Source organism: Octopus sinensis, linkage group LG17 (assembly GCF_006345805.1).
Source record: "Octopus sinensis linkage group LG17, ASM634580v1, whole genome shotgun sequence".
NCBI classification, from domain to species: domain Eukaryota; kingdom Metazoa; phylum Mollusca; class Cephalopoda; order Octopoda; family Octopodidae; genus Octopus; species Octopus sinensis.
In genome coordinates, this window is record NC_043013.1 from 54,210,926 (window position 1) to 54,235,802 (window position 24,877).

General features: G+C 33.5%; 1 protein-coding gene across 13 annotated transcripts in view; it reads right to left on the reverse strand.

Moving 5' to 3' along the window:
* Positions 1–24,877, reverse strand: part of LOC115220760 (thrombospondin type-1 domain-containing protein 7A) — a 1,292,425-nt gene that overhangs the window by 247,632 nt on the left and 1,019,916 nt on the right. For all 13 annotated transcript variants that reach the window (XR_005002721.1, XM_036510587.1, XM_036510592.1 and 10 more), the window contains one exon: positions 785–891. Coding sequence is in view for 12 of the 13 variants with exons in the window: in XM_036510587.1 (XP_036366480.1) it covers positions 785–891 (107 nt within the window). In the remaining variant the exon portion in view is untranslated. The remainder of the gene's footprint in view (positions 1–784; positions 892–24,877) is intronic.

Below are 24,877 nucleotides of genomic sequence, written 5' to 3' on the forward strand. Positions count from 1 at the left end.
AGTATGTGCGAGTATATAGTTCTATATGTTGGTGGGCAGATGTGCACATAGAGTTTTGAGTGCATGTGTATATTGATGCAAGTGTGTGCCTCTGTACATGGGCATGCACATGTCTGCACACACCCACACATACACATGCGCTTGAACAAACACATGCACACACACATGCGTATTTATATGTACATACCAGTGTGCATTTGCATACATGCGCGAGTATTCACATGCAAAACAAGCAACTCGGGTACCAACAAATTCGAATCAAAGTGTTTTGATCCATACATGTAACTCCCAATAAATAATTTTGTTTGTCCACTCACATATATATATATATATATATATTCTGTTTGTATATTTACATATGCAGATATGTATATGTGTGTGGGGGTACAAGCTGAATATGAAATATGGAAGTTATTCACTTATATTTCATCTTTTGTCATAGTTTATAAGGCCTGTCTATGTTGCTGGTATAGTTGTTTAACCACAGGTCAGCTGTGATCCTGCAAATCTATAGGTAAAGTGTTGCAACCATGATGATCCCATCAAATTTATACCCAAGAGTATATTATCCTATGTATCCATTTTGTAAAGATGATAGTACAAGATTTGAAATGAAATTGGTCGCTGTTTCTAGCAGATGACATGATCATGTAGAGGGCACTTTGTTGGCTCATACTTAAGTCATATTTGATGGCTGTTAATAAGAATATAATTGATAAAAGAATTTGGGTTGATTGAGTATTTTTGATTAATTTATTGCAATGTAATGAAGAGCAGTACTCACCAGTTTCCTCTACGCATATGACTGTGCGCTGTTGCAGACCAGGACCACAGTTTGTTGTTACAGAGGAAGGTTTACATAAACCAAATCCGGATACAATCCAGTGATAGCTAAAACCAAAAGAAAAACAAGACATGGTTAGGATAATGAAATGATGTTGTTAATTATAAATATTACACACAGAAGACATTGCTCCAACTTGACCTTGGTCATGATGGCTGAACGGAAAGCTCAGTATGAAATTCTTTGGATAGATTAATTATTTGTACTCCTTTCTGATTAATTAAATGTGTGATCCGTATTATATATCCTGGCACCAGTCACATATTGTTAGCTGAGCCTATGTCTACATCATCATTGTTTAACGTCCGCCTTCCATGCAGGCATGGGTTGGACAGTTTGACAAGAACTGGCCTGGCAGAAGACTAACCCAGGCTACTGTGTCCGTTTTGCCCTTCCTAACACTAACCACTCCCCAGAGTGGACTGAATGCTTTTTCACATGGCACCAAGTGATAAAAATTAGTCTTATCCTTTTGAATGTATTCACTAAAACATTCTCAGGTTTTGGATTTACAATGTCATCAAAATTATTCATCTCACTCAGTCTTAGTCACAAAGAAATCAGAAAAATCTAAGAAATATTTATCTACTGCAACATCCTGAAAGGTTATTCATGATTAGACTTGAGGTGATACAACTGACAATCATTTAAACAATTTTTAGTACAGCAAATCAAAACTTGCTATCAAAGCAAACAATTCTGATGATTACTTAGTAATAGGAATAACATTTGAACTGAGGCCTGTTAAGTTTACCGTTTAAGTTCAAAAGAATGGTGATGATAATATCATCTACTGTAGCACTCAGTCACAATATAACATGTTATCTTAGTTCTGTGTGCTTAACAAAAACAAAAAGATTATCAAACAATTTTCCCATTCAGCTTTATAATATTTAAATTCTTTTATTTCATTCTATTTTTTCAGTGTCATTTTTATATAAAAGAATACAGTCTTAGTATGCCTTGTGTTAAAACCAACAATTATTTTGTATTGAAAATGTGTAAATGTCAGAAAAATTGAAGTTATGTGGGGAAAAAATTAAAATAAACATAAATAGCATACGGTTTTTTTTTTTTTTGCACTTAACTCTAATCACAAATGATAATCCATTGATAAACTAAAAGATATGAGAACCCAAAAAGATTGTTGAAAGTTGAGACAACTTTTAATGTATTTAGTTAGAACACCATAATTGTTGCTACAAAGAATTGGTGCCATTATTCTATATATTTGATAAAAGAAACATTTCATATTTCGTTAGGTAATGTAATGTGGCAAGTATTTTCAGTGATTTTTATCAAGCATTTTCATTAATACAGTCTTACAAATCTAATTAATGGTGAAGTTAAGGTGAAAAATGCAACTTATTAAATGTATGCTCTATAATATTAATAATTAACAATTATATAACTTATCCTATTTAAGGGATTTGTAGAATTTATGAAATAACAAAGGACATTTCTGATTAGGAAATGCTGCTGGATTCTAAACATTAATAGTAGAATAATAAAGGTTCCAAATTTTGACAGCAAGTTTAGGGAGGCCAGGCAAGCTAACTACATTGGTTGTTTGACTGGTACTAATCTTATCAACTCTGAAAGAGTGAAAGGCAAAGTTGACCTCAGTGGAATTTGAACTTGAAGTGTAAAGAGGCATTTTCTCCACTCACTCATAATTCTTTCAGGTCACCATCTTCTTCTTCAACATCATTATCATTTGATGTCCTTTTTTTCCATGCTGGCATGCAGTGGATGGTTCAATAGGTTCTATGTCAGCTTTGGCAAGGTTTCTACAACTAGATTCCCTTCCCTAATGCTAACCCCTTAATAGAGTGTACTGGGGGCTTTCTATGTGCCATCAGCAATGGTGAGGTCACCAAGCACCTGCAAAGCAACACCCACCCAACTGAGTAGCATATAGCCTGGAAGAATAAGAAATTCTGATAGAGGACAAGGGCAGGTATTTTGCTGAAGAGGTGAATACATGGCCTACCCACCTGGAAAGTGAGAAAGAGAGAGAGAGAGAGATGTGAAGTTCAGGTACAACGTGAATATGAGACAGAATAGTAATAATAATAATTTCTAATATGGGTGAAAGGCTAGTGATTTTTTGAGGGGAGGGGTCTAGTTGATACTGTTGTTCCCTATATTTGACAGGGATTTAATGTAATCACCTTTAATAAGATAAAATGAATAAGACCCCAGAAGAAATACTGCAAGGACTGTTTTTGTGAGTCCCACTGATTCTACCAGCTTGGGAGATTTAAAATCAAACCTAGAAGCAAGTGTGTTTGCAAACATATATAAGAGGTTGTCTCCTATGAGAACACCAAATAGGATTGCACAAATGAAGAACTATAGAACTTTAGAAAGAATTTGGTTTCAACTGGCATCAGAAATATTTACATCTTTCAGGAAATGATATTCTTTCTAAATACATTCACGACCTTTATCTAAGTTTCATTCAGTTTATTTTATTCCATTTGCTTTTCTGCAATTCATTTTCTCCACATATTTCTTCTCATGTAAACGATATTTCCATAAATAATGATCTTCTACATTCAAATTATCAAACGAAGCTTGCACTGTTTGGTCATAAGAACAATTTTCTAACGAGGTTATTATATAATCCTCCCCCTCTCCTCGTTACAGTGTGTGTGTGGCTTATGAAAGTTAGTGATATAAGAGAGATAACTGGAGGCCCTGACTACATGAGCAAATGTTGAATCTATGTAAACTACATGGAAGTAGTCAAGATACTAAGTGACAGAAAACACAACCAAAATTTCTAAGAATCCACTTCTAAAGATTAACATTCTTTTATTACATATCAAGAGTTATTTAAAGGAATGTTGTTTTTAAATATATTTACATAAAAACATTTATTGTAATAGTCTCTCTAAACATTATTAGTGCAAGTGAGCTGACTGGGCATACAGTTCTATTAGGAGTAGTGTTTGTATGAGTTTTCAGTTTTATTTCTTGTGTTCATTGGTCTGATATGGGTTTTGAGTTGTTTGCTAGAATCGGAACAAAAATTTGCACAGGGTCTTTCTCTTCTAAGTAGATGATATGTCTGTTGAGAAATGGTGGAAGGTATCGAAGTAGGAAAACATCACAAAATAATATGAATTGTATGGGAAAAGGATTGAAATCTTCTATGGAAGATAACGATGATATTTTGATAAGCTTCTTCCATGAGAATACTGGAAGGAACTTAAATAAAAAGACACAAGAAAATGTAGATCGTAGAGAAAAACAATTGAGTATTTCTAGACACAACCTCCATACATCTAACTATAGTAATTACCAAAGAGGTGACATTATTCACTTGGTTCCACTTACTTTAGTTTTCCTAAAGTTCACTTACAACCCTTCCTGACACCTTTATTACCTTCTTTTCCTTTTTCTCACTACCAATCTTTGAACTCTTTTCTACAGTTCTTCAAAGCACATCACTTTCTTTCCTTGTTTCTTTTCTGTTATAACAATAAACTCTCCATCACAATCCTCTCTACCTATCATTCACACAATACTCATTGACATACACAACCTTATTTATTATAATTTCATTGACTTTGAAGTTCTGTTAACTTTCTGGCTTATTCAAACTGTATTAGACTCTCCACTTGTATTGAGTCCATTTTTACATTTAAATGTTTGTCGTTGTCATGTGTATGTAAGCACTTACTTTTTTAAAACTATAAACAATGTCAGATAACACGTCTGTACCCCACCTCTACTTCATCTCAAACTACATCACATACATCTCTTTTGTTTATATTGTCGATCTGATTTGTCAGTACAGAGACCATTAGTAGCCAACCAATTTTAATGGTAAACAAATAATTATTCTGTGTTATCATAAAACACTGTGACATTTAACTATTAAATGAAATCTAAAAGGAATATAAGATCACCCCCCCCACACACACACATGCAAATGCACACTCACTCTGTCTGTCTTACACACACACTCTCTCTCTCTTTCTCTCCAATCTATTTTGGATTGAGGAATCGGACATGAAATCTGGTCTTATTCTGAAACACCAGTTTATTATTCATTCTGCTATATAAAGAAATAAAAGTATATAACTTTATCTGAATAATTTAAATTTAAATTCCACTGACTAAATTTCTTAAATAACTATAGAATATTTTTACCTAGCTCCAAGCCAACTATTCAACAACACTGAACATTTCAGTAAAGTTGGAAATCATTGTGATGGAAAAATCTTTGTTTCTTTTTTGACAAAATTGCCTGGGAGTTCTTAGTTGATTCCTTATTTAAACACCTGCAGTTTGCACAAAACTGATATAACAAATCTTAAATTTAATGAATGGTTAAACATTTTATCATATTTTATAACATCAAATATTCTTTTACATGCATCTGTCTTCAAAACTTCCTGCTTTTGTTATTTAATAAGCATGGTCTATTAACACCCACAGCTTCCTTCTTTCATAGTCTTTGTATTCTATTCAAGAAAATTAGCATGTGTGTGTGTGTGTGTGTTTCTGATGTTATTAATGAAATGTAGCTGAGTAAGCATGGGATTATTCCTCACAACTGCATTTGTTGGATATATCTCGGCTATTGATTTGGCTTCATTCTGTTGTTGAGTGGTTATTGTGTTCACTCATTTTGTAACCACCATAAAGGGGAGAATAATGTGAAAAGTTTGCATTGAACTGAAAGTTGTAGGCAGCATTCATTTTGTGGCGACATCCAGCAGTGTCACTGGCCACAGTTAACAGTCCCAGAATACTGCTGGTAATCTCCCTTTACTAGCTGAATATTATTCCAGTATGAAACCTAAATATATCCATGTGTGTATACCTATATCTGTCTATCTATCTATATAAACGCATGCACATATGAGTAACGCAACAATTGAACACAAATTGCAATCTACACATATAATTGGAGTTGTATTTATGAATAGTTTGACTCGGCCTCACACATTGCTTAAAGATTTGCAAGACATGGAAACATGACCACCTCCCCAGATATGCAGAAGCGAAAACAAACTGGCTTCTTTAATACAAAGAGAAATTTTGTGTGTATATTTGTGTGTGTACGTGTGTGTGTACAGGATGTATGTACTTGCATATATGGTGGTGGATCTTCATCATTCACTGATGAGGACCCAATTGATGAATAAACTCAGTTACCTCCTCCTGAATTAAAGTGTAAGTGGTTGAGCATTCCATGACATGCGTACTCAAAGTATTATCAATGTGTCTTAGAGCATTGTGACACTGTATCTTCTGAGATACAGGAGCAATCCATCCGATGGTCTTCTATACAATTTCTGCCTACCCCGGTTTATATTAATAATCTATGGGTCAAGCCACGGCTAAACAAACTGACATTTGTCCAAAATGCCATGTTGTGGGGTTGATCCCTGAATCCTGTGGAAGTTAGAAAACCTTCTTAATCCTACAGATATACAGTACCTCACATTCTACATTTATTTGTGTGTGCATTTAAAAATATTCATTGCTCCCAAAAGTATGAAGCATACTTTTGGGAGCATTTGATAATTTTTCAAAGTGCTTTGAATTGCTGAACCTATCAACAAACATCCACACACACACACACACACAGATTCACATACACACAAGCAACTATACATAAAAATATACAAGAGTGTGAATTAAATGACAGATATAATTCTATATGTATCCTTGTCTAAAAATCTCAACTTCCTAAAAACATGCTGTTTTTACAATTTGAAGAACAATTTACATATAGACTATATGTAAAAGAGTAAAAACAAAAAAGAGAAAAAATTCTGTAGAATTTAACCAGACAGTTGATGAGAGTGTCTCATGTAAATTCAGTGAAAAGATTTCAACCCTTAGAGACAGTAACCTCTTGAAACATTTGATTCCCAGGCAGAGACCAAGTGTACTCAATATTTACTCTCCAAATTCAGTTGTTCTCTATGTAGATCGGTAGGTAGCTTGATAGAATAATCATTCTTACTTTGTTTTTTAGGCAAAGTAAGAACTTTGTGTCTTAGACATTTTGGTGTTCTTAACTGGAAGAATTAAAAAATTAACACACATTATCATCATCAATATCATCATTTTGACATTGTGTCTGTCTACTTGTGGACAGACATTCTATCATTTCTTTGAGATGTCAAACAGACACCAATCCACTCACTGCTGTCTTTTTCTCTTCCTTACACTCCTTCTCTTGGCATTGCACTTTTCAACTAATAACCATTCTTTATAGACGTCATATACCAATATATCACTTCATACTGTGGCAAACGCATTTCGTACACAGTTTCTCTCCCAGTATATTTATGCTCTGTCATTCATCCATGCCGTCAATATGCATTCAGCAGAAGAAATAAAATAACCTGGTAGATAAACCAAAGTATTTGTCAAATTTGGCCTGTCTTCTCTTAACTTCTAGAGTTCTAGGAGAACTGAGAAATTAAGATCTCTGATATATATATATTTATATATGACAAAAGTGTGTGTGAGAGAGAGAGAGAGAGAGAGAGAGAGATCATATGTCCATTTTCCATACTGGTATAGGTGACATGGGTTGGAGGGCTGGAGGGCTGCACCAGGCTCCAGTCATCTGTTTTAGCATAGTTTCTGTGGCTGGATGCCCTTCTTAATGCCAGCCGCTGTAGAGAGTGTACATATATATATATATATATATATATATATATATATATATATATATATATGCATATATATATATATATGCATATATATATATATATATATGCATATATATATATATATATGCATATATATATATATATATATATATGCATATATATATATATATATATATGCATATATATATAATATATATATATATATATATATGCATATATTATATATATATGCATATATATATATATATGCATATATATATTATATATATGCATATATATATATATATATGCATATATATATATATATATGCATATTATATATATATGCATATATATATATATATATATATATATATATGCATATATATATATATATATATTATATATATATATGCATATATATATATATATATATATATATATATATGCATATATATATATATATATATATATATATATATATGCATATATATATATATATATATATATATATATATGCATATATATATATATATATTATATATATATATTATATATATATATATATATATATATATATATATATGCATATATATATATATATATATATATATATATATATATGCATATATATATGCATTCACACTCTAAACCTGAAAAAAGTGAAATCAGTCACCAGCCAAAACCTGGGAACCTTTCTGCAGACCTGATGAATTATATATAATAAAATGCTGCAGTGGAGCTTTGTTATCCACCTGGTCGTACAGTATCTTTGTGAATTACAAGCGATGAAATGATTTCACTGGAGTTCAGAAAATAATCATTGTTTTCCTGTATATGTTTTCTCTTTTACTTCTATGGCAGAACATATAAAGATACTGGAAAACAGGCGACAGAGCAAGTTACCAGGTAGAAATGTCCAATCTAAGTTTCAAGTATTATGCTTGAAATGTTCACCATGAAGCAACGATTTTGTTGAGATCATCACAATCTGTTCAGAAGTCCATGTGATTTCAAAATACACTGTAACATATTTCTACAGGAAAATAATTAAAATAATTTGATGTTGAATATTAAGACCGCAATCAATATGTGAAACTAAAATATACCGATTTTAAAGAGTACTCTATTATGACCCTGTAATGTACCTTACACATCTATACTATCAAAGGAGAAAATGAATGTTGAAATTTACATCACATCTATTAAGTCAGCTGAAGCTGTGTTGGTTTTCAATAGCTTTTCTTTTTTTCTTGTGTCCTTAAACTTTATCAATTATACAATGACTTGTGGTTCCTGCAATCCAGTGTTTCGCTACTAAATTTCCACCTTTGTTTCCTTACTTCTCTCTGGTTCAACATAACCCTCTGAACACTTAACAACTGAGATTATTTTTCAGAAAACACAAACAACATCAATAGAACATGTCCCCCAAATATAGTTTAAATGACAGGATGACTGAATAAATAATGTCACTCCCTGACCACTTCACCACCTTGCTTAGCAATCATTTTGGTCAGTAATCTAGAAAAGGCATTCTGTTTGTTGCATATAAAATAAACTAGCATTAATTAACAAAACAGATAAACATAATTATAAGTCAAATTTGGTCCATGTCTTCAGCATAGCAAATCCACCCCATTGACAGACATATTGATATATCCTATGAGATACATTGATGGTTGCTTGCATATAAATTTCATATACTATATGTAATATCATTTTACATAGTTGTATATGACATTGTCAAGATATGGCTTTATTCATTTATGCAGAGTTTGAATACAGCTTGAAGTTCCCTTTCAGGTACATTTCTTCTTCAGAGGGAAAAGCGAATCTTTTGCCCTGGTTTCAACTAAACTCTAAACTAAAATATTGACATATTCACAGCGTTGAGGGATAAAACCAATTAAACAAATTTAGAAACTCACCAGCCAACCCATAGAAATATTCTTCAGAGAAAATTCTTTGCTTCATACCAAACTAGAGAGTCTGGCTATATTTCTTAATGAGCACTGAATATATTTTTAACATGCAATCACCGTATCAGTGAAAAGATGCAAACTAAATGAAATCCATTCCATAACCAAGTATAAAATAATATGAAAACTCCAAGAAACTTAGCAAGTGCCATATTCTTGAAACTCTTTACAAGGTTAATATTTCAAGAGTTCATTTGATATACACAAATTTCCTTTTCAAGGCACATTATTTTCGTTTCATGAGAAATAGAATTTGATGATTTTATTATATTTGGAAAATGGTGTAGACGCTACTTTCTAAGTAACATCATTATGATATTTTTGAAAATGTTTGGAAAAATAAATTTAAATTAGATTCCATTGAAATAGAACTAAAAACCCAGAAATGAATATGAAAATGATGAAAAGGAAGAAAGAGAGAAAGTATAAAATGTAATGAGTTTCTGGTTTTATAGAAAATTCATAGGGTATTGGGATGTCTTGGCTTAGAATAGTTGCACCACATCTGTGTATGAGAGAGAATTAAACGAGATAGTAACAGAAAAGGACATCCAACTCTAAATCACATTTAACACATATCTGTCTAAAAAAAAGCATATATAAACAGCTAACGATGATGATGAACCATCTGGCCTAGGCCTGAGAGTCTGAGTTTTGAGCAGTCTCACTTATTAAGATCTTACAACAAAAAAAAACAACAAAAAAGAACTTAAAACCTCAGATATATTTAAAATGGTGAGAATCTTATCTGAGTTTGTAAAAACAATCTTGTAAAGATGCATATAGCTTTTTGCTGCTGTAATAATAATGGTTTCAAATTTTGCCACAAGGACTGCCATTTTAGGGGAAGGGATGAGTCGATTATATTGACCCTAGTCAATCTTATTGACTTCAAAAGGATGATAGGCAAAATCGACCTCAGCAGAATTTGAACTCAGAATGTCATGACGAACAAAATACCACTAAGCATTTCCCCTGGTGTACTAATGATTCTACAACCTTGCCACTTTTCTATAATAATGATAGTAATAATAATCATCATCATCATTGTTTAACATCCATTTTCGATGCTGCCATGGGTTGGACGGTTTCACTGGGGACTGGCAAGCCAGGAGGCCACACCAGGCTCCAATTTGATCTGGCAATGTTTCTACAGCTGGATGCCCTTCATGATGCCAACCAGAATGTAGTGGGTGCTTTTTACATGCCACTGGCATTGGGAGCCAGTCAGGTGGCACTAGCAGTAACCACATTCGGATGGTGCTTTTTACATGTCACTGGTATGGGAAGCCAGTTAGGTGGCACTGGTAATGACCCATGCATAAATGGTGCTTATTGCGTGCCACCAGCATGGGACCCAGTCAGGCGACACTGGCATCAGCCGCAACTAAAATTTCCATTTGATTTGATTTGATTTTGATTAATAATCCTTTCTTCTATAGGCACAGGGTCTGAAATTTGTGGGAAGGGTTTAATTGATTATATCGACCCTAGTATTCAACTGGTACTTATTTTATCAACCCCAGAAAAGATGAAAGGCAAATTCAACCCTTGTGGCATTTGAACTCAGAACATAAAGATGGACAAAATACCGCTAGGCATTACATCTGGTGTGCTAATTATTCTGCTAGCTTGCCACCTTAAATGATAATCCTTTCTATTATAGGCACAAGGCCTGAAATTTTGGGGGAGGAGGCCAATTGATTAGAACAACTCCAGTATGCAACTGGTACTTTATTGGCTTCAAAAGGATGAAAGGCGGAATTTGAACTCAGAATAATAATAACAACCCTTTCTACTGGAGGCACAAGGCCTCAGTGGGGAGAGGTCTAGTCAATTATATCAACCCCAGTGTTTCATTAGCACTTAATTTATCAACCCCGAAAGGATGAAAGGCAAAGTTGACCTCAGCAGAATTTGAACTCAAAACGTAGCTACTGACGAAATACCGCTAAGCATTTTGCCTGGTATGCTAACAATTCTGCCAGCTCGCTGCTGGCAATAATCAATGTAATAATAACAATAATCCCTTCTATTACAAGTCCAAGGCCTGACATTTAGGGGAGTGGGCTTCATGATTACATCAATAACAATGCTTCATATTGGTGCTTATTTTATCAACCACAAAAGAAGGAAATTTGAACTCATGACATAATGTCAGATGAAATGCTGCTAAGCATTTTGTCTGGTATGCTAACAGTTCTGCTAGCTTGCTGTCTTAATAATAATTTTACTTAGTTACTCTTTTACTCTTTTACTTGTTTCAGTCATTTGACTGCGGCCATGCTGGAGCACCGCCTTTAGTTAGTTAATTTTTGGCTCAAAAAGCAAGGCCATGTAGGGGGACATCGAGTTATGTACAGGGTGGTGTTCATGTAAAGAGTTCAGGCCACTTGTGGTCAAGGGAGACTTTGAACCGAGTGGTCGTCGGCATCTTCACCATCTCGTCCGGCAGCTTATACCACGGATCCGCATAATAATGATGATGATGATGTGCAGTGGGTTTCTCTTCAGATGATCTGCCTAATGCGTAATAATATTACTTCTGTATACTCTTCTCAGGTCCATTTGATCCCCTTACATTTTTCTTTCCATGGTTGGTGTGGTTGTGGACTTGAAGGGCTTGAGTTGGGGCAGTTCCCATTCAAGTGACAATCTTGGTTTGTATCTAGAGAAGAGTTTGTGCCAATGGATGACTTTTCGACCCCAAGCTGGCTCTCTCTTGGAGGATATGCTTCCAGATTAACCATAGGACAAACGATTTGGTGTACTGCTGTAGTTTTCTTTTGTGTTTTGTAAGACATATCTGTGCTACATCGAAATTTTCATATTGAGCCCTGTATTGTAGCAGATGTAGAGACAGTTGTTGTCTCTGCCACTATTGTCGACTTCCACCATTAATACCATTGTAGTTACTTTAACCTTGCTATTACAGCATTGCTCATTGTTAGTTACCACCAACAGTGCCTTGATCTGTAGAGCTGTGGCTAACCTTTGGGGCCATGGCGACAGTATGGCCAATTAAATCTACCACCTTTGCTATTACTACTGTGTGGTATTATTAAATGTTGTAAGAATGAGCCCTGGCTCAATGCAGGAAGTGCAAAAGATTGTCTTAACTGCTACATCACACATATTGAGAAGAGCATTGTCACTGTAAAGTTTCTTTCCTTTTTTTACCCCCTTTATTTTTCTATTTATTAAATTTTTTATTTTTTCTCTCTCTTTCTTCCCCTTTTTCTCTATCACATGACTGTAAATGAACAGACTAGTGTGCTTTTTTAATGGCCTACCAATGTATACAGTATATTTCTCTGTCCTAGGTGTCAGGAAGACACTCGGCAAGAAATGGAAACGGAATTGAAAGAAGATGATAATGAAAATAATAATAATAATCCTTTCTACTATAGGCACAAGGCCTGGAATTTTGGGGGGAGGGGGGATAATTGATTACAATGCTCAACTGATACATATTTTATCAGAAGAACTTTACTTAAAACAAAAGCTCTGTGGGAAAGGTATTTTAACGTCATATTCTGTTCTAAATCATGTGGTGTACATCAAAGAAAATGGTTTGCCATTTCCTACAACTGACGCCTCAAAGTTGCTACAAAGCGATGTTCAATTCTGTTGAGATACTTTCATTTTAAGAAAGGACTGCACCATGTATTATTTGACTTCAATGGCAAAAACAATGAATAATCTGAGAGAGTAACACATTAGGGACTTGGTAGACAAGAGACGACATGTCTGGGTCTGAGTAAAGTTCTTCTCATACACTGCTGAGTAAAGCAGGTTCTGAGTAAAATAGAGGCATCAAGTTTGGATCGGAAGAAAGTATCTACATAAAATGTTGCTAACAATACAAGTGTAAACAACAATTTTTATCAAAAAAATGAAAATGGCTCAATAAAACATTATTCTTTTTAATCTCTATTTTGCACTATACCTCACTAGAACTACAGTTCCTTACATTTTTTTTTATATAGCAGCAGGGTGTGATGTGAAGGAGGTTAGGTTTCTGTTTCTAGCAAGTTGAGCTATAGTATAGAAACTCATTTGGCAACATTCAATGGAATGATTTTAGGTTTTTATCACGAAATTCAATAGCATAAATACAAATAATACTGGGTTTGTTTTAATTCGGCCATGGGCTGTGTTCCTCATAATATTAACCTTGAACTTAGTTATGAATCTAATCATTCTACAATAACAAATCATCAAATATGATGACGATGCACAATTTCTTATATGTTTCCGTGGTCGCTTTCATAGCACAGTTGTTGCTAAAAATGTCTTTTACTGTCACATAATTGCAATTCTAAAAGACAAAAATAAAATGTTAATAATTTATCATGGACACTTAAGAAAGTGAAGAACAATATACTTTGATCATTATACTGGATTTAGTGTCAGAGGTTAAAAAAGATGCGAAATTTTTCAAGCAAACTGTTCACTAAAGCGAAATTTCTAATGTAGGTTATTTCCTTGGGTATTAATTTTCATATCACAATTATTATAACTGATTTCTTTACAAGTTTACACATGATTGATTTTTAAGAAGGAATGCCATCAAAACTCTAAACCTGGCCAGTCGTTAGCAAGTGATTCAGTCTGGAAATTTTTATTCAATGCCATCATTAAATAGTTTTGACAGAAAACCACTACATCAAGGTTGTTATTTACCCATGACTGAGTTGGTATGTAGGTGTACATTACATGTGTATGATGTGTGTGTGTGTGAACACATACATGTCCCAACATGATTCCTTGTCCAAAATTGTTCTCCAGGGAACAGATGAAAGAGGATTAAAAAAAGAGGCATGAAAGAAAATCCTGATCTGACATCAATGATAGAGCAGGTTTTACCAATGGCTCTTCTGCATGTGACAGAGAAACAGGACCAGTGGTAATTACTGGTTGCTAGAGTACCTGAAATAGCAGCCCAGTGAATGGCTGTGCTAATCAATGAAGATACTCTGTGTGTGTGGTGGGGGTGTAAATATATATATATATATAAGGCTGAAGTTGTCTGTGTATGGCAGGTTTGGTAGCCTTCAACTAACACTATCTCCTTCGAGACCCTGCGGCACAAGTTGGCCAAACTTGAGGGTATGATAGAAGAAGGCTTGCTCTTCATTCCGTAGGAGACAAAATTCAAATCGAACCATGTTAACACCAGAAATTATTTACATCAAAAAGGTGCTTTTTTTCTATGAAAATTCCTATTTTTATGATTTTTTGACTGCTGTGTTGTCATTTTCCGGTGTATTTCAACCAGAAAAATGTTCACTTAAAGAGAATAACAAGCTACATAATGCAAAATTTTTACTTTTCAAAAATTCCAATTCTAAAGGGTCGAAACAAACCCAAGCAATGCTGGGCAATATTGCTAGTATATATAAATTTAAATAATGAGGGTGATAAATTGAATATTAATTTAATTAACATCAATTTAAAACCAGTGGCCTAGCATATAGAAAATGCTGAAAATTCAGAAAAATTGTATTACATGCATGTAAGAAGGGATGACCACTAAGTGGACATCCAATATGCTAGAAATAGATCACCTCCATCTAACCACAAAGAAAAGAATGTTCTCTAGAAAAATTCAGCAAACACCAGAACATAAGCGGGTAAGACAAATGAAAATAAAATAACGAATAAAGGTGATCTATTTCTAGCATATAGGATGCCCACTTAGTGATCATCCCTTCTCATACGCATATATATACTCTTTTACTCTTTTACTGGTTTCAGTGATTTGACTGCGGCCATGCTGGAGCACTGCCTTTAGTCGAGCAAATCGACCCCGGGACTTATTCTTTGTAAGCCCAATACTTATATATATATATATATATATGTATATATAGTTGAAATTTAGGTGTATGAACAACAAGCAGGTGTATTAGTTTGATGCTCACAAACACTCACACGCACAATGGGCTTCATCACTGTTTTCCTCTAGCAAGTTCCTTTCACAAGGAATTGATGAACCTGAAGCTACAGTAGAAAATGAACAAAATCTGCACGTGGGATTGAACACAAAGCCATGTGTTCACAAAGCAAACTTTCTAACTATGCAACCATGCTTACACATACACACACACACACATATGAGTACACACACATATGAGTGTACACACACACTTCACGATTGCTCAGTTTTTGGCTATATGTTAATTCATTTGACAAGCACAAGATTGATATAACGTTTTAAGTAGATTTTTATTTAAAAATCTTGTGAGACATAAATAATAAGTATAATAAGTGTGTTATTAGTAGAAGTATATTGATAGTAGTTGAAAGAGATCTTTCAACAGATATTGCTTGCTGTGGTATAAAATACTATTGAAATGTTGCAAGAAGATAAATCTGCCAAAATGGTTTGAATTATGAGATGCAATATAGTCATAAATATTTTTTAACTTGGTATTTTGTTATCTTACTTACAAAGAATAAAAGTAAAAATAAAAGTAAAAATAAAGTGCGTACTGCAGCTCTAACTAGTATTTCAAAAGAAACCAAAACTGATTAACTGACATGATAGATGTAAATGTGCAACATGAGCTATGTACCTTCATCTAATATTAATAAACTATAAATCATTAGGTAAAATAGTAATTATTTGAAGTAACTTATTGAGAATCTTAAACCAAAACAAGATAACAAACATTTTTTTAACTAAAAAGATTGACAGTAAAATATAAAATACATTAATTTTTACAATAGTAAAAACATTGATCACATTAATAACAAGTGTTATTATGAATAGTTGCTCTATGGGCACCTCATGATTTGTATTCTTATATATACTGAATGTTCAATCACTATTATAATTAGACCTCTCACCTCTGAGCTATGAGATGGCTGGATTCACCAGAACTGAACTGTTTCTTTAACTGTAATATGGTAGAAACTATATATATTTATCTGCGGGAATTAAATGAGTTATATTGACTCTTTAGATCAGACTGTATCTTATCTTCGACTGATACAATCTCTCTCTCTCTCTTTCACACACATACTTTAACATATATAGATAAGCTAAATGGAATTGATTTTTATAATATATGGCGCTACCTTTTTTAGTTTGATGCTCTGCTTTTATTGTTGGAAGTGGTAATCCTGTGTGTTCATAAATTTGAAATGTCCATCTTTTAGGTGTTGTATTATGTGGTCTTCAGTTCAGAAAGTCTTAGCAAAATACCAGAACCATTAATACTTATAAGATGGCCTCCTTATTACATGGCCAAGCTATTTTGCTCCTCTCCTCTTTATTAATATGGTAGTGTTATATCATTGCAGTATCACAATATCGACCGGCTCATCAGATGCCACTTCACATCACTGGTCACAATGCACTTCCAATTTTGTCTTGATTGCACCATTCTTTTCCATCTTGACCAAAATCACTCGATCACATTGTTCTTCCTGTTGTCATGGAGGCCTTCCAAGTGGTCTTTTATGATGTTTTGGATACCACCTGGCAACTGAACAGGTTCACCTGTTGTCTGTGAACCTTGTGACATGTCCAGCTTAGTGGAACTTGCACTTCTGATATTCTGTGATGACACTGTTCACATTGTTCTCTTCCCGAATTATCCTATTTCCAATGTGCTCTGGCAATGCTATTCCTAGCATGGATCTTTTCATGGCCCTTTGCATCATAGCCGATCGATATTCTATCCTCTTCATGGTAGCCCACGTCTCATTTGCGTATAAGAGCATAGGTAGGACAACGATGCTATTGAAGAGTCTGGTATGTATGGCATTGTCTAGTTTCCATTTGGAAGCACATTCTTTATTGAGTGAAATGCCTTCCATCCTGCCCTTATTCTCTTTGAGATTTCAGCATCCATATCTCGGTGCATATTGACTGTGTGCCCTTAGTAGATCTACTTCTTTATCTCCTACATTTTACGGCTTCCCATTTCTAATCAGTCTTGTCCTACATCTTCCGATATATATATTTTGTTTCCATGTTATATCATGAGAAAAGATTTTCTTATTGAAATAGTTCTACACTTCATATCCCTAGTATACACTGGTAGCTTCACACTGTAGTCTGCAAATATCTCCAGCTTTCAGGATCCATATTTCAGAGCCATAGATTGTAGTTAGAAATATAAGATCTTTGTACAGCCTCCTTAATATATCATCGTACTTGACTAGGTGAAATAAATTAGCATATTTTGAAGAAAATACTCAGGGATGCCATCTGCATGACAAACAAAAGTTTATTCAATGTAGTGAGAATTATAATACTAATTACAATTATGGAGTGAAGTAAAGATGATTAATAACTAATATTATTTTAATCTTTCTGGTGACAAATATTTTACCAGAGTATGTTTCTTATTAATTTATGACTTTCTTTATAATATTCACTCAACTGTAACAGAAAAATATTATCCTCAGATTTATTCAATTTTGTTAACCTCAGGGTTTAACAATTTTGAACCAATTTCCAGTAAATTTGTCCATTATGCAATTACATACATAATTACAATCAAATCATTCACTGTAGATAATGATTATTCATGGTTGAAATATTTAAATATTTTATTGAGAGTAGATAATGGGTGAAGTTTTTGCTTTTAGAAAATCCATTAGGAATAATTCGAACAACATTCGCAAACAAAACAATATTAGATCAACTCGAAAGTAAAAACTTTCTTGTTGTAACTGTTACATATTTTAGTATTCAAAATGTTATGGCATTTTCCTTGCATTTTAAAACATCTTCTTGTCTTTGTTAATCTAGTGAACGAGGAAGATGCATGAATATGGCTGCTGAAAGCATTCACTTGAAGCTTCATCAATTCAATAATGCTCATAAATTTAAAACTTGTAAAATACCCAACCATTGTTTATAGCAATTTACAGCATTATTACAAAGATAATGTAAATAAATGTTGTATAAATTCTGAATTAATTACTCTCTCCCAAATTACTACAAGTTGTTGAAATGCTCAGGTGATACTTGTGACAAAATATGCAATATTAATATAAACCATTGTAATGGCTTTCATAAAATTAAATATAAAATTTGATATGTTTTACAAATGGGTAGTAGGTTTTTATTATTTTTATTATTATTAAGAATAACAGCAACTAATAAAATTGCATTAATTGTATGATGATAAAGTAGTTAATTTTTAAATGTATTTGAAGATTAAGTTAAATTTGGTTGCTAATATTCTGTTAGGTTTTAAAATAAATGAAATTATTTTTCTCCCATAAAATAGCATTATTTCACTTCACAACTTGTTTGGAATTACTCTAAAAACACACAACAAAAAACAATGTGTATATATTTTAGATGCACAAACAATAGAATCTGAGGGAGCTACTTGTGATCAATATTGACAAATTATGATTCATTACAATTTGTTAAATAAAATATATTCTTAAGGAAAGGCTGAGTTCTGATGGTTAGGGTTGGGATCTTTGAAGAAGACTTTTTTTTTCTGTTCTTAAGACACAAATTTAATTCATTTGTTTATCTCCTAAATGAGTTCAGAAATTTTATATTTAATATACAGTGTTTAATGTTTAGTTCAAACTCAGCCAAAAGCAATTGAAGTAGTTATTGATTGAAGTATTGGAAAGAAAATAGAAAGTCAAACATCAAGTTGACCCTTTTGGGTTCCAAGCATTATTTTGCTGATCTTAGTAGAATGTCTTTAGTATTAAATTGAATGGTGTCAGTTTGTAGCCAAATCAATTCCACATAAAATTTTCCATTGAGCTGGGTGGTGAGTGGTTGTGTAATGAAGAGAAAGTGAAAGTAGAGAATTGTGGGAAATGACGCAAAACGTCTCTATAATCTAGTATGGAGCCAATGTTGATGCGAAATCTTTGATATGTTGAGTGATTTGTAATGATGACATGATGGCCACATTTATTATTTTATGTACAAAACATTGAAATGTTATGTGTACACTGCGAAAAGTAGTTTTGTGTATATATGGTATTAAGTATACTTTATCTGTCTGCAGGTACACACACACACACACAGAGAATATCCTCCTCCTCCTTCTCATCATCATCATCCTCATTGCCCTCATTGCCCTCTGCTTGCTTTCCGTGCTGGAATGGGTTGAATAGGTCCCTTCTGTTTCATTAGACAAGTTGAGGAACCACATTTCACTTGCAAGTTTCCTTTGCCATTCCCAGAACTCATCACTCCACAGCACTAAAGATGTCATGTTTTAAGAAACCTAAAGAATCATCCCAGTGCTGCACCTAACGGAGTGTAATGGATGCATTTTATCATGGCACCAGTACTAAAGAAGATAGGGCTAGTATGTATATATGTATACATATTTGTGTTTATATGAATCTACATTAAGTTAACTTGGCAAAATTTTAAAGATAATTACCTGTGTATATTTTTATAGAGATCTCAGATCTAAAGAATTCGTACCACTGCGGAATCCAGATGAAATGAATTCCCAATATATTAGAGTAACTTAACTACAAGATATTGCAGATAAAATATACGAAATGATAATAAAACTATCTAAATATGTATTCAGTAAAGTGAGATTCCTCCTCATCAAATAAGCAAGATTGAGGAGGGGAAGTCTTAGTAAACAATCTAAGCATTCAGCTGAAAACCCAAAGATCACAGACACAGGGAAAGAGAGAGGAAATATAGAACTTAAAATCAAATTTGAGAAAACATCATTATTTACAAACTTAATTTCCTTAGTGTCTGTATCTGTAAATATAATGCATAAATGCATAAATGCGAATAAATGCAAACAGCGAAGCTATGAATTTTATTTTTATTTTTCCCAATTCAATCTAGAATTACTATCTGTATTTCTAATAGAATATTAAATTGTTCTTTTGAAGCAAAATCTAGAATATTTCTTTAGTTATCTCTTCTGTTTCCACCTAAAATAACTGATAACTGACTGCTGTAATTATTATGTTATTGCAGGTGCACCAAATACTGAAATGTGCAGACAATTATCTTACGTTTATTATTATTATTTTTTTTAATACTTCATGCTTAACAATATAAATGAAACAAAACATTTAGTTTGCAGCTACTTCTGTAACCAAAATATTGCAACACAGCAGTAAACTCCTGTTGATTCAAGACAGTTGGTGCCTTAGTTTCAGTCTCTGCTGGAGTCGATGAACTTCATTCCATGTTGTTAATGTAAGCAAAGGAGCTATTTATATAATCACCTACATTCTCTCTCTCCAAAACAATTTCTCAATTTTTCCCCCCATGGAATTATTTCCATAGCAATTTTCAAGATTTTACTATGTATTTCCTTGTTCATGAGTAGCTACACCACGTGACAAGATGAGCATTCAGTCATTAAATACAGCCTTAAAAAAATAAAGAATAAGCAACCAATGCCAGCATGGAAAAGTGGATGAAAACATGCTGTTCATTCTTCCAAATTTTTACTTTCATGCATTGCTCGTGTTGATATTTTCTGAGGAAAAACAATAAATGTCACATACTCTCCATTTACATTTTGCTACATATATGGAGTTTGACTGAAACGATTAATTCTATTTTTATCATTTCATTTCTAATGTAAGATAAATCTTAATTCATTTACATTATTATAAAGATTATCTCTTGCTAATGTCATATTATCCATGTGGGTTTTCTGTTTCAAATATTGAAATAATTTTGTGGGAGACACATCAATAAGAAAGGTAAACAGTTCCTCGAATATGTAAAATTATAAACTCATCTTGAAGACACCCAAAGAAAGCAGAGAACCAGAGAAGAACATGAAGTGTTTCATTTTACAGTTCATAGCCTGGAACAAACTAATCTACTTTGCAGTCATTGACTGATTTAAAGGCCTTTAAACAGTGATCAATGGTCAAGTGGTCACTGAGAAGGTTAGGCATAATTGAATACTTCAAGTCCAGAACTTGTATGAGAACATTTGAATTATCAAGACCAACAAGAAATTCAGCAACAATTTTAGCATACTAGTGGTGTACTACTAGTGTAATACTAGTGATGTATTAATAATATACTAGTGGAGGACTAAGTGTATTTGTATTGTACTAGTAATGTGTTAGTAATAATGTATTCAGAAGGGTTCTGTCTTTAACCTTTTACTATTTATTGTAGAAACTCTGCCAGATCAAAATTGGATCCTGGTGCAGCCATCTGGTTCGCCAGCCCTCAGTCAAAATCGTCCAACCCATGCTAGTATGGAAAGCGGACGTTAAAAGATGATGATGATGATGATGATGATGATGAAGTAATCCTTCATCCAAAAGTCAAGACTAGATATTATGAAGAACACATTGTTAGAAATCTGATTCTTATTGTTGAATCTATTGAGGAATTTTATGAAATATTCAAAACTCTAAAGAACCATCTATTACCATAAACCCTAAAGATAAACATGGCTAAGACCACAGGGAAGGGGTCGTATTCCACTCAGTATATAAGATTTAATTCTGTTGTCAGAAATCTCTGGAACACCAGGAATAACAAAAGAATTCAGACGTTCTCTTCACATGATCTTCATTCATTTAACAACCACTGCATAAAACATAGGTAATCTCCACCACCTTATTATTCAGTCTAGCCTTGTGATAAGATCTGATTTCTATCCAACTTCACTGCTATTATCTTATAGTTTTTACAGTTGATGTCTTGCAAATATTGCCAAATGTCTTGAAATCCCAGGGTTCTTCTCTTTTATGTAGTCACACATTACAACAAGTTGTGCCTACATTGGTAAATATAGTTAGCTGGTTAGTCAGAAGTAAGTAGGCCATATTGGGCTCGGAGGGATCTTGCTCATTATAGAATAGGATGTTATTCCTGCTGAACATCATCATCATCATCATCATCATCACCACAATTATCACCTTCATTTAACATCCAGGTTGGCTTGGGTTGGACAGTTTGACTGGAACTGGTAAGCTGGAGAGCTGCACCAGGTTCCAGTCTGTTTTAGCTTAGCTTCTATGGCTGGAAGCCCTTCCCTAACATCAACCACTCTACAGAGAGTACTGGGTGCCTTGTACATGTTACCACCGTAGGTATCTTATGGCTCACTGACACTACACTGGCCATGACTACAATTTCACTTAGCTTCATACGTCTTCTCAAGCACAGCAAATCACCAATTGTCTAAGCGACTTGCCATTGCCTGCATGGGACTCAACATTGGAACATTATATTTGCCCATTTCACATCTTCCTGAGTCAACCTCAACCACAGGTTCCCTCTACAAATAGAAATCAACACTTCTTTCTGTTGTTGTCCTCATCCAAACACATTCCATGGCCATACCAGCACAGTCTTCTCTCTTGCACACAACAGCTGATGCCCCTTATACTCACCTTTTTCTCTTAAGACACTTACACTCTGTCGTACTTGCACACTGACACTGCACAGCCAGTGGAACACACCAGTTACATTGCCTTCAAACCTTTGCATGGCCCTCTACAGTTATAGCCTATGTTTCACTGCCATGCACCATGGCCGTTCACATGCAGGTATCATACAATCTGCCTTTACCTCCAAGGGAGAGACACTCTTTGTTATCAACAAAAGTAGCAACAGTGTGAACTTCACCCAGCCTGTTCTTATTCTATCAGCTATGCTTTCAGAGCATCCTCCTCCACTGCTGACTTGGTCACTGAGCAAACAGAAACTATCTACTACTTCTAAGTATTACCCTGGGATTTGGATATGTATATATATATATATATATATATATATATATATATGACAAAATTTTATATAGAGTTACCCAAGGTTTTGTATCCACAAAGCCAGAGCCTTGTGGACAGCTCGTCAGATTCTATATGAATACAAAATTCAAGAATATCTATGTCGCAGACGTGAGGAGATGCTCAGAACTCAAGGAATATAAAAAAATGTTAATGCTGATGGGTTATTTCTCCTTAATCAGTGGAAAAAAACCTTTATAGGCTTGGAAAGGCCTAACAAGCAAACAGGGAAATCCAATTTTCTAGTAAATAGCACTTGAAGTGGATACATTGAGAGAACCATGTAAAAAGCACTCTGTAAAGTGGTTGGTGTTAGGAAGGGCTTTCAACTGTAGAAGCCATACAAAGTAGATAATTGGAGCCTCAGCCACTCTTCGGCTGGCTAGCTTCTGTTCAACCCATGCCAGCAGAGAGAATGCATGTTAAATGATGATGAAACCAATTTGTATATTGATAATTACTTTAATATTTCCCATGTCTTTCAATGAACTGTTAAACATATGTTAATGATAAAGACCCCTTGCTATTGTATATACAATAATGTTTAATATAATCCAGATTAATCCCTATACAGGTTATGTTAAGATTTCCTTTATGGTTTATGGAGAGCAAAGACGGGAATTGGATGAAATTACTTCTATTATAAAATAAATTCTTGTGTTGAGTTAAATAGCTCTAAACTGATTATGACAATTAAAACATATTCATTTATTACCACCTCTAATGAGTTTTGCATCAAAGAAATGTTCCACGACTAATCTTATTGCCAGTATACTGCAAGATATTTTAGGGTCTAAATTGCATAAAAAATGCACTAATTTGTAATGGCCTCTTTGTGGAACATTTCTCTCTCTCATATTTTATAAAAACATCAGTTATGTCATTTAGTTTGTGAAATATATCAAAAAATTTGTGTTTTTTAATCTTTCAGTATTAAATTGACTTTACATCAATGACTTCCCACACATAGCTGTATGTCTATGAATTATATACACAGACATTTTAGTTGTCTTCTCTTAGATGTTATATCTACATTAAAAGCACCAACAGTTATATAATGGTGTGTGTATTTATATTGCCTTCATTTCTCTATCTCTGATGATGCTCCTTTAAATGCTAGTGGTTCCTATTCAGACATGTCTGGTGTTCAAAGTGGTTAATTCCCAACTGTTGATTATCATAGCAGAACAGAGATCCACAGCAGATCTGTTGTATATAGTTTATACTATATGTGTGTATATATGTGTATATATATATATATATGTGTGTATATATGTGTATATATATATATATATGTGTGTATATATATGTGTGTGTATGTTAACATAACATGCAACTACTGAATCATAACTCTTTTGAAATTTGTTCTATGATTTGTGTCAGAAGTTTTACAGAAATGGATTTTTTTTTATCTTGTTTATTAAATTCCAGATTTAAAAGAAATCAGAAACGTTGATTATTTACAAATGAAACTTATGTTGTTTTCACACCTACAAAAAGTGGGAGGGAAATTAACTAAATGTATGATGAAATAACACCTTGCAGGGATATTTCACAGTACATGTTGCACATGGATGTAAATGACTGACTTTGGGACAAAACCATAGGTTAATTAAGGAATCCTAACTGATGGAAATGGGGTAAAACCGAAAACAATTTTGTTGTTATGGTTATTT